At 42.6% G+C, this 12017-nt stretch overlaps 1 protein-coding gene across 2 annotated transcripts in view; it reads right to left on the reverse strand.

Moving 5' to 3' along the window:
- Window positions 1-564: 564 nt before the first annotated feature.
- The window catches only part of LOC132207213 (late histone H2B.L4-like), an 11577-nt gene continuing 124 nt past the window's right edge, over window positions 565-12017 (reverse strand). The window contains exons 2-4 of one of the 2 annotated variants that reach the window (XR_009443362.1): window positions 7139-7218; window positions 1619-2186; window positions 565-1528 (exon numbers count right to left, since the gene is read on the reverse strand). Coding sequence is in view for 1 of the 2 variants with exons in the window: in XM_059642445.1 (XP_059498428.1) it covers window positions 1726-2106 (381 nt within the window). In the remaining variant the exon portion in view is untranslated. Of the gene's footprint in view, window positions 2187-7138; window positions 7219-12017 lie in introns of both variants that reach the window. The other variant, XM_059642445.1, reaches the window with a different exon arrangement.

The following is a 12017-nucleotide window of genomic DNA, read 5'->3' on the forward strand; positions in this document are numbered from 1 at the left end:
TTCCCACCGACAGCAGAAAGCCTCATTTATGAGCTTTCTGCAAAACCGCGGGGAGATTTGAAAATAAAACAAAATTCCTCTGCGTGGAAACCGGAGGAAAATGCCGGCGCCAAATCATCAACCGCTTTCTTTCAAACTCGAAAAGCCCGCCAATATGTACAAAACAGTAAGAAGTCAAACAAAGAAAAATGCAAAAGTATTTGAAGTAATTTACTTTCAGATTACACCGACATGCTTCACTCAATCTCAGTCATTCCCTAGCCTCCATACATCTGTATTTATGTTCTTGAAAGGATTGTTTGCTCGAACTTTACGAATAAACGGAAGCAAAAAACAAACCTGCCAAAATCCGTTCCCTGCATAGATACTATTTCACATCAGCACCCGGTGATATTGATAAAAGATAATAAAATGTGAGGCTGGATGAACACAGCAGGCCCAGCAGCATCTCAGGAGCACAAAAGCTGACGTTACGGGCCTAGACCCTTCATCAGAGAGCTCTCTGCTGAAGGGACTCGGCCCGAAACGTCAGCTTTTGTGCTCCTGAGATGCTGCTGGGCCTGCTGTGTTCATCCAGTTTCACATTTTATTATCTTGGATTCTCCAGCATCTGCAGTTCCCATTATCACTGATATTGATAAAATACTCCTTTTTTCAGGTGAGCGTATTAATGCTTTGGACAATATTTTTAAAATCGCCTTTCCTATTGCCCTCGACTGGACTTCTACAATAGTTCCACATTGCCGATGCGAGTCCGGGAGCTATTCTAGTTTCGTTAAGAATCACTTTGAAATTCTCCCATCGGCAGCAGAAAGCACCACATACTGCATTTTGAAAAAAACAAAAATCACAAATCCCGCTGAGATTTGGAATTGAATTGCAATTAAATTGCAGGGGGATTTCAGGGTTCAGAACCCACTGCGATTAGTTTGAAAAATGCTCAAACCCACAAAAGAGGAAAAGGAGTGAATAATTTAATCCTGTATAAGCTCACTCACACTGACATTGCAAATGAATACTTTACACAATTTTTCTGTATTGCATTCTCTCTTCTACTCGAATCTGTCCATTTCTGCACTTGAATAGAATTTTCAGAATTTAGCAACAAGCGGAAATAGCAAAAAAGAGCACCGCATTCTGCGCATATTTTTATTTCACTTTTCAAGTGCACACCGAATATTGATTAAACCTCGCACAATGTCCTTTTGGGTGAACGCGTTCACACTTTAAACAACAGCTTGAAGTTGCCCTCCCCTGTTGTCCTTGACCAGTCGTCAGGCACAATTTCACACTTGCTATCGCAATTCGGCAGCTGCTCTGGCTTTATCTCGGTTCATTGTAAGATTAACAGAACAGCAAGTAGATTGTAAAATCTATTCATGGGATTCGATGTTAACTTTGTTTCCCGGGGCCATCAAGTGTGAAAGAGGAACTTGGAAAAAAAAATGGAAGTTGTTGATAAATGATTCATTGGCGATAATTATGCTCTTTGCAGATACAGGGAAACGAGACAGGGTACGGCTGCAACCTAAAATAAAGGGCAGATGAGGGATGACACATCGAGTTCTAAAACAATTACGTTATTTTTAAAAAGCCGACTGACATTACTAATACATACCGAAAATCATTTGCAAAAAGTTGGTTCAGCTGTTTCAGCGAAGTTGTGGGTGGCTCTGAAAAGAGCCGTTGGGTTTTGGATGTGTTTTCTCTGCACAATGTGGGGTCTCACTTGGAGCTGGTGTACTTGGTCACCGCCTTTGTACCCTCCGACACGGCGTGCTTGGCCAGCTCCCCGGGCAGCAGCAGCCGCACCGCTGTCTGGATCTCCCGGGAGCTGATGGTGCTGCGCTTGTTGTAATGGGCCAGGCGAGAAGCCTCCCCCGCGATACGCTCAAAAATATCGTTGACGAACGAGTTCATGATACTCATGGCCCTGGAAGAAATGCCGGTGTCGGGGTGAACCTGCTTCATCACTTTGTAGATATAGATGGCGTAACTTTCTTTCCTGGACTTTCTCCTCTTCTTACCGCCTTTCGCTGGCGCCTTCTTGATGACTTTCTTGGCGCCCTTCTTGGAAGTTGCCTGCGCTTTCTTCTCATCCACCATCGTCACGATTACTTTCAGACACAGAATAAGCGAAAACGGCCTCGGAGCTCGCTTTTTATAGCCTGATCACGTCAGCAATGCTAATGAGGGATAAGGGATAAGTCTTGTTCTTGATTGGACAGTTAAAAAGAATGTCAAACATGACATCAGCCTCGCTGTGATTGGTTAGTTTATGGAGACAATGCGGATCTGTCAGGATCTTCAATGAAATGCGAGACACAAACCAAATTCTGTACACGGAACAAACTCCGAGCTCACTCGCAAATCAACCGGTTATTGTCAGTTAATGATATCTTGAACACAGTATCTGAGAGATTTTAATTGTGGCAGTGTGTTTTGTTCTACTCAAAGTAATCTTTCTGTGTAATATTATTTCATCTCTCTCTGAGTTCCGCAGGACACTTGTGTCATTGAGAGATTCAGGTTTATTGAAGGATAGTTTTGTCCAATATCTGTCAGTCTTTCCTATGTGAAAATGCGAGTGCAGTTATCTATCTGTCCCTGTCTGTTTATGCAGTGTGAATGAATATCACTCTCTCACAATCTGTTCCTGTCATACAGTCATAGAAACGTACAGCACTCTTGGGTCCACCTCGACCATAATAATCAGATATCGTAAATTAATCTAGTCCCATTTACCAGCATTTAGCCGATACCACTCTGAACCCTTCCTAATCTTGTGCCCATCCAGAAGCCATTTAAATGTTGTAATTGTCGTATCCTCCACCACGTCCTTTGGCAGTTCAATCCAGTTATGCACCACTCGCTGCGAGCTAATGTTGCCCACCTTAGGTTGCTCTTCAACATTTCACCTCTCCACTTAAACCCATGCCCTCGAGTTATGGATTCCTCTACTCTGGGCAAAAGAACTTGATTATTCACCCTATCCATGCTGCTCATAATTTTATAATCCTCTGGAAGGTCACCACTCGGCCTCCCACACTCCATGGAAAACAAGCCCTGTCTCTACCGTCTTTCACCAAAGTCTCTGACCGTGGCAACAATCTTTTAAACATTTTCTGAACCCTTTCAAGTTTAAAAACCCCTTGCCATTTTAAGGGGACACTGGACCCGAATGCATTTTCTCAGAAGAAACTGAACCAATGTTCTGCACAGTCACAACATGACCTTCCAAACCACACATTCAATGCACGGATCAATAAAGGCAAGTGTATCAAACACCATCTTTACTGACCTGTCTATCTGTAATTCCATTGCAAGGAGCTATGAACCTGCACTCGAAGACCATTTGGGTTGGCTTCCCTGGAGTCTGCCAGTCCTGCCCTGATTTTCCCTTACAAATAGTTACAATAGTTATGAGTCTGTGCTTTTCTTCAGAGTTGAGGAGGGAAAAGCAATGAACCTTTGCAACTGCTATACTGCAGAGTCTCAACAGCAGTGGTGATATCAAGGGACATCTTTACAATGATACGAGTATTGTTTCGTATTGCATAGTGTCATACATTTCAGAATACTGAAGTAAAGGTATTAATTTAATATGTTATAGCCAAAGGGAAACTGCCATGAACAAATCAACTGCATCGCAGCTGACTGACCACAATATTCCTTGTGCAGGAAAGAAAATTGTCTTATTTACTTCTATTTTATTTTGTGGCTCAGACATTACCCTCGTTGTGTGGGGAGGAAGAAGACAGAATTTTTGTCTTCTATCACGCAGTGGAAAAAACTGCAACAGTCAAACTAAAGAAGAATAAACATTGCTGAACTCTCCTGGCCAACAAAAAAAGAGAGAATATTTACTATCTACCTGATTTGGTCAAATCCTTCTTTCTCCACTGTTTTGACGAATGGCTTTTTATTATGTTCCTTATTTGAGAAAATGGCATCTAATTTTCTAGTGTGTGTGATGTAATACTTCAAAGGGAGTGTCACGAGGAACATAGGGCTATTTGAATAACATTTAAGCTAATTTGAAAAAAAAGTCCATGATTATAAAGTCCTCTTGCTTAGCACAGAATAAAAGAAAAATCTATTCCCGCTCGATGACAAAATTGACAACTATCCGGTGATAAAGGTTGGGATGGTAGTTCCTCTGCCACCATGATATGTTTATGGAAATTGAATGCTGGCTGAATGGACGTAGAATTGTTGCCTGGTTGTTTCTAACCAGTGCAGACTCAGTGAGTGGCAGGATTGTTTGTGGTGCCGCAGATGTCTATGACTATGTTTTGTGAGTGATAATCATTTTGTATATATCATTTTCTGTTACCTGGAGTTTAAATGGAACTTCATAGCTATTCGTCCTTGCATCACGTCTGTAGTTATGGCGTTTGTGTTTTGAACTAATTCTGAATCAGTCAGTACCTGTGCCTGTCAGTCCACCCACACGGAGACAAAGCAAAGTTAATATTACACATCCTTTGACACTTCTTCAGAACAGAGGTTGAACTTCACCACACTCGTTTCTCTTCACAGGTGCTGCCAGACCTGCTGAGTTTTTGCAGCAATTTCTACTTCTGTCTCTGATTTCTATCATCTGCAGTTCCTTGATTTTTCCATTTGTCATGCTTTGACACTGAAAATGCATTTGGAATTCACATCATTTATTTGTTGTGTTTATGTATGGGATTAATATTTATCAAAGGAGCAATTCTGTACTGATCAATTATCGGTAAACTAAACTTAAGTATCATTCATCAATTATTTTGTTGACCCATGGCTGTTGGTGACTGCAGTATTTCCTACATCTGTATTAAACATCTACATCTACATCTACTAAGACTGTTGAAACAATGTAACAGAGTGATCACCTGGATTGTAACTTGAAAAATATGCTTAATAAACATAGATCTAATTCAGTTCCTGACTGAATTCAATTTCTAAAACTGACAGAGGCTGATTGATAAAGACATTTATATATTCACACAGCCATCTCTCCCTGTCTGTTTCTGCAATGTCGATATGTGAGTTTAGTCATCAATCTGTTCATGTTAGTATCTGCCATGTGAATGTCTGAGTGCAGTTATCAGTTTGTACCTGTTGGTTTCATGAGCAGTTCATGAGAATTTTGTCACAAAATTCAACAAATTTTTTTCTTCTGATGGAGTGAACAAATGATATTTAGTTTATGACCACGGCAATTACCATGGATTTAAATACATGGGAATTGGATTTCATCGCTCACATTCCGTTCTATTTGTCTCTTATCATGAGAAGCTAGCTCTCTGATATGAAATGCATGAGAAGAAATAATTTTGAATGTTACATGTGCTGAGGTTTGCAGTGGCTGTTACATGTTTTGCACGTGTCAGGTTTGCGTATGTATTTGCAACCCATTGTAAATCACTGTGTGTGTGTGTGTGTTGAGAGTGTGTTTGTGTGGTGAGAGTGCAACAGCGAAAAAACACATGCACTCAATAAGCATTCTCTGTCAGGCTTTAACACAGGATGTGTGCATTTAAAAGTCACGTTATTTAATTGTTCTGGCTCTGCCTGAGAGATGTGTTGGTCAAACACGATTAATACAATCCTGCTCAGTTACTGATGTGAATGTTTCTGTCCATATCTGAACTCATTATCTACTTCACATATGGTTGGTGTAACTATGCAATGGCATGAACTAATTATTCACCTTACAAGGTGCACTAAGCATTCCTTTAGTGATATAGGAAAGCCTCCGGAGACTAATTGACATCTCTATTTGAAGCTTTTCACGAATGCTTTTAGTGATCTTTGTATTTTATTGTGTACGTAGATTTATATATTTCATCGGAATGATCTGAAGAATCTTTAACTAAAAGTATTTCGTAACACTATGAATAATTTGAAAGAAACAACAAATTGCTGCATAATGGTGTTATCTGCTGTTTTCATGAAATTCTAGGCTGACAGTCTTTCTGGGATGATTCGTATCCCTTGCCTTAACTAACTCTGTTCACCGAAAGGGACAACATTCTTTCATTAATGAGATTGGAATCAATCACAACTGTAATTTAATCAATGTCTTTGATCCTGTCATACTTATGTGAACCATAATGCCATTAGTTCATCTGTTTGTTATTACAGGAGTTTACGATGCCCTTCAATGTTTGTTCCAAATCTTCAAACTGTCTCGCACAAACCTTCTTCCATGTGTTGTTTGTGCAAATGCTCCCTTTTGCCTCAGAATAACCTCTTCTCATTTTTAAAAAAGTTCATTCACAGTATCAGGGTGTCACTGCCTAGGCTTGCATTTATTGTCGGCCCCTAATTGCCCAGAGGGCAGTTCAGGGTCAAACACATTGCTGTGGGTCTGGAGTCAAGTCGCATGTAGGCTAGACCAGCTAAGAATGCCAGTTTCATTCCCTCAAGGACATGAGTGAACCAGATGCATTCTTTTTTTCCTGACAATGGATTTATTGTCATCATTACATTCTTAATTCCAGATGTTTTTTTTAATTCAAATTCCACCATCTGCTGGGCCGGTGATTGAAGCCATGTCCCCAGAATGTTGTCTGGTCTCTGCATTAACAGTGCAGTGATACGACCACTAAGTCAATGCCTCCCAGATCTGGTGGCTTTTGTTCAGAACTGAGGAAGTGTACCAGGCCTGAAACGTTAACTTTGATTTCTCATCACAGATGCTGCCAGATCTGCTGAGCTTTTCCAGAATCTTCTGCTTATTAATTGTCTTCCTCAGCCACTGATAACATCTAATGTTTCCTTCCATGTCTGTACCGAGTATCCACTCCATACATGGTTACATTGTTACAAGGACAACTTGAACTATTTATATACCTTGACTGTAACTTTAAAAATGTCCTTCCTCAACATGCATTCAATGCAGTTAGTGAGCATATATTTGTGATGAAGATTCAATTGATCCCTCTTCAAATGCTATGAATAACAATGGGCTTTCAAAGATGAACTTTACTGGAACTGCACTGGTTTATAGACAAAAAGAAACATTTGTATTTTGTTGGTGGCGTTTGACTCTTGGATTGAATGTATGTGTCTGGAAATTGAGCTCAATGCAAGTCTTACCCCTATGACTGTGGAAAGTAAATTCTCCACTCTGACAGTGCTCACATACCTGCTGTTTGGTTGGAGCAGCTGGTCACACGATGCTGTACTGAGGAAATATGACATTGTCTTCGCCCATCAATTATTTGCCTGGAGGAAGAAAGAAGAGAATTCTCCTGTAAATTAACATCCAACGATTTTGAAAATATTAAAACTGATCAAGGCAACTGATCAAGACATGAGGTCAGGGCAGAGAGGTAGTTGGGAAGATAAGTGAGTGCTACTTAAGTACTTACCTCGAAGCCAGCGGGTGCTTTTTGCAGCGGAGAGCGGCGCGAGCCGGGCGGACGTGAGGTCAGGGCAGAGAGGCAGTTGGGAAGATAAGTGAGTGCTACTTAAGTACTGACCTCGAAGCCAGCGGGTCCTTTTTGCAGCGGAGTGCTGTTTAAGTAGGTGTGTTCTCAGCCGCAGGTCCTACATGGTAGGGCCTGCCTCCCACCCTCCTCCTCTAACCTAATTAAGAGTCCACAGACTCACAGCAAACACACAAGGGCTGAGGGAAGTGCCTGGTGAGTAAAGTGCGAGTTTTCGGTGAAGAGGCTCAGTGAGGAGATTACACCACTGTTGAAGACTGTGCAGGCATGATTGCCAAGCTGATTCAAAGTGCTGCATGCATGATGTGGGAGATCAGGGACACTGATGATGTTTCTGGCTCCTATAGCTATGGTAAGTGTGTACACATTCAGCTTCTGAAGGAAGTTTTTGCAGCACTGACAAAAGAACTCAGGCTCATCAGAGAGAATGAGAATTTTCAGGACAGGACCTTCAGCAAGGTCACTACACCGAGGATACCTGAAGAGAGAAGGGGGCTGTCGATGACAAAAGAAGACATGAATGAAGTACAAGAGACCCCAGGGGAAGCACCTATTGTAATCAGGCTGTCTGTCTTGGAAACTGCCGAGACAGACAACACTGCCAGTCCGAGAGGTGGGCAGGTCTGCGAGTCAGAAATTGCTGTAGAGGCAGAGCTGAGAAGTCAGACATCACGGAGAGCTGCGGTAATAGGGGACTCCATTGTGAGAGGGACTGACAAGGGTTTCTGTGGCAACAGGCGAGATTTGAGGATGGTGTGTTACCTTCCTGGTGCCAGGATCCAGGACGTCACTGACAGAGGGCAGAGAATCCTCGAGGGTGAAGGTGAAGAACCAGAGGTGGTGGTGCATGTCGGCACTAATGACGTCGGGAAGAAAAGGAGGAGCATTCTACAGCGGGACTTCAGAGAACTCGGAAGAAGGCTGAAAAGCAGGACTTCCAGGGTAGTTATCTCTGGTTTGCTTCCAGTTCTTCGGGCTGGAGAGGGCAGGAACAGAGAGATAATGGACCTGAACATGTGGCTGTGGGACTGGTGTTGGAAGCAAGGATTTAAATTCTTGGATCACTGGGGTATGTTTTGGGGTTAGAATAAATTGTACAGGAGGGATGGTTTGCATCTTGATAATCGGGGGACCAGCTTTCTGGCAGGCAGGTTTGCCACTGCGACACAGGTGTGTTAAAACTCAGTCATGGGGGGGAGGGGCCAAGCTGGAAATTTAAGAAAGAAGTTAAAGGCAAAGTGAGAATAAGAGAGGTTAAGAAGGACAACAGAATCAACAGAGCAGAAAACTCAAGAAGGGATTGTACAGTATGGCCAAGTGAAATAGGGATTGATAGGAAGGGTGAGGGGAGAAACAAATTAAAAATATTATATATGAATACACGAAGCATAAGAAATAAGGCGGATGAGCTTGAGGCTCAGTTGGAAGTTGGCAAGTATGAAATTGTGGGGATAACTGAGACGTGGCTTCAAGTGGACAGGGGCTGGGAAATGAATATTCAAGGCTATACGTGCTATCGAAAGGACAGACTGGTGGGCAGAGGGGGTAGGGTAGCCCTGTTGGTGAGGAATGATATTCGGTCCCTTGCAAGGGGGGACATAGAGTCAGGAGATGTAGAGTCAGTGTGGATAGAGCTGAGAAATTCTAAGGGTAGAAAGATCCTAATGGGAGTTATCTACAGACCCCCAAACAGTAGTCAGGAGGTAGGGTGCAGGTTGAATCAAGAGTTGAAATTGGCCTGTCACAAAGGTATCACTACAGTTGTTATGGGAGATTTCAACATGCGGGTAGACTGGGAGAATCAGGATGGTACTGGACCCCAAGAAAGGGAGTTTGTAGAGTGCCTCCGAGATGGATTCTTAGAACAGCTTGTACTGGACCCTACCAGGGAGGAGGCAATTCCGGATCTGGTGTTGTGCAATGAACCGGATTTGATCAGGGACCTCCAAGTAAAGGAGCCATTAGGAGGTAGTGACCATAAAATGATAAGTTTTAATCTGCAGTTTGAGAGGGAGAAGGGAGAATCGGAAGTGTCAGTATTGCAGTTGAATAAAGGGAACTATGGAGCTATGAGGAAGGAGCTGGCCAAAGTTCAGTGGTTCAATACCCTAGCAGGGATGGCAGTGGAACAACAATGGCAGGTATTTCTGGATATAATGCAGAAGGTGCAGGATCAGTTCATACCAAAGAGGAAGAAAGATACAAAGGAGAGGCGGGGGCAGCCATGGCCGACGAGGGAAGTTAAGGACTCGATAAAAATAAAAGAGAAGAAGTGTAACATAGCAAAGATGAGTGGGAAGCCGGAGAACTGGGAAGCTTTTAAAGAGCAACAGTGGATAACTAAAAAGGCAATACACAGAGGAAAAAATGAGCTATGAAGGAAAACTAGCCAAAAATATAAAGGAGGATAGTAAAAGCTTTTTTAGGTATGTGAAAAGAAAAAAAATGCTTCCGACTAAAATTGGGCCCTTGAAGTCAGAAACGGGTGAATTTATTATGGGGAACAAGGAAATGGCAAATGAGTTGAATAGGTACTTTGGATCTGTCTTCACTAGGGAAGACGCAAGCAATCTCCCAGATGCAGTAGTGGCTGAAGGACCGAGGGTAATGGACGAAATGAAGAGTATTTATATTAGGCAGGAAATGGTGTTGGATAGACTGTTAGGTCTGAAGGCTCACAAGTCCCCGGGACCTGATGGTGTGCATCCCAGGGTACTTAAGGAGGTGGGCTCTAGAAATTGTGGACGCGTTGGTAATTATTTTCCAAGGTTCTATAGATGCAGGATCAGTTCCTGCGGATTGGAGGGTGGCAAATGTATTCCCACTTTTCAAGAAAGGAGGGAGAGAGAAAACAGGAAATTGCAGACCGGTTAGCTTGACGTCAGTGGTGGGAAAGATGCTGGAGTCAATTATAAAAGATGAAATTACGACTCATTTGGATAGCAGTAAGAGAATAGGTCAGAGTCAGTGTGGATTTACGAAGGGGAAATTGTGCTGGACTAATCTTCTGGAATTTTTTGAGGATGTATCTATGAAGATGGATAAGGGAGAGCCCACGGATGTAGTGTACCTGGACTTTCAGAAAGCCTTTGATAAAGTCCCGCAGAGGAGATTAGTGAGTGAGATTAGGACACATGGTATTGGGGGCAAAATACTGAGTTGGATTGAAAATTGGCTGGCTGACAGGAAGCAAAGAGTAGTGATAAACGGTTCCCTTTCAGAATGGCAGACAGTGACCAGTGGGGTACCACAAGGTTCGGTGCTGGGACCGCAGCGGTTTACGAAATATATTAATGATATAGACAAAAGCATTAAAGGTAATATTAGCAAATTTGCTGATGACACAAAGTTGGGTGGCAGTGTGAAATGTGAGGAGGATCTTATTAGAATACAGGTGACTTGGACAGGCTAGGTGAGTGGACGGATGCATGGCAGATGCAGTTTAATGTGGATAAATGTGTGGTTATCCACTTTGGTGGCAAGAACAGAAAGGCAGATTAGTATCTCAACGGAGTCAAGTTAGGTAAAGGGGAAGCACAACGAGATCGAGGTGTTCTTGTACATCAGTCAATGAAAGCAAGCATGCAGGTGTAGCAGGTAGTGAAGAAAGCTAATAGCATGCTGGCCTTCATCACAAGAGAAATTGAGTACAGCAGCAACGAGGTCCTTCTGCAGCTGTACAGGGCCCTGGTGAGACCGCACCTGGAGTATTGTGTGCAGTTTCGGTCTCCAAATTTGAGTAAGGACATTCTGGCTATTGAGGGTGTGCAGCGTAGGTTCACAAGGTCAATTCCCAGAATGGCAGGACTATCGTATGTTGAAAGATTGGAGCGACTGGGCTTGTCTCCACTTGAGTTTAGGAGGATGAGAGGGGATCTGATTGACACGTATAAGATTATTAAGGGATTGGACAATCTGGAGGCAGGAAACATGTTTCCGTTGATGGGGGAGTCCAGAACCAGAGGACACAGTTTAAAAATAAGAGGTAGGGCATTTAGAACAGAATTGAGGAAAAACTTCTTCACCCAGAGAGTGGTGGATATATGGAATGCTCTGCCCCAGAAGCCAGTGGAGGCCAACTCTCTGGATGCTTTCAAGAAAGAGATAGACGGAGCTCTTAAAGATAGTGGAATCAAGGGTTATGGGGATAAGGCAGGAACAGGATACTGATTGTGGATGATCAGCCATGATCATAATCAATGGTAGTGCTGGCTCGAAGGGCCGAATGGCCTACTCCTGCACCCATTGTCCATTAATTAATACTCATCATACTTCCTTGTTTTGAAGCCAACAATTCAAACAGAGAAGAGTTGGCTCCATAAATTACCTGAGCTCCTTCTCGTCTCTTTCTTTGTGCGAAATTCTAAAACAATTTACTAAGATACAAAAGGAAACCAACACCTGTACCGTCGATGATTTGAATGCTTACACAGTTCAATGCCGAGCTCCCAATACACTACCTCTTTAAGGGAAGAACAACAGGCACTATTTCAAACAAAAGCAATACGAGTGCTGTGTTTATCCTTTACATGATTAACACATTTGCATGGACTGTGACTTCTTTACGATTCAATG

The sequence above is a fragment of the Stegostoma tigrinum genome, chromosome 44 (genome assembly GCF_030684315.1).
Source record: "Stegostoma tigrinum isolate sSteTig4 chromosome 44, sSteTig4.hap1, whole genome shotgun sequence".
NCBI classification, from domain to species: domain Eukaryota; kingdom Metazoa; phylum Chordata; class Chondrichthyes; order Orectolobiformes; family Stegostomatidae; genus Stegostoma; species Stegostoma tigrinum.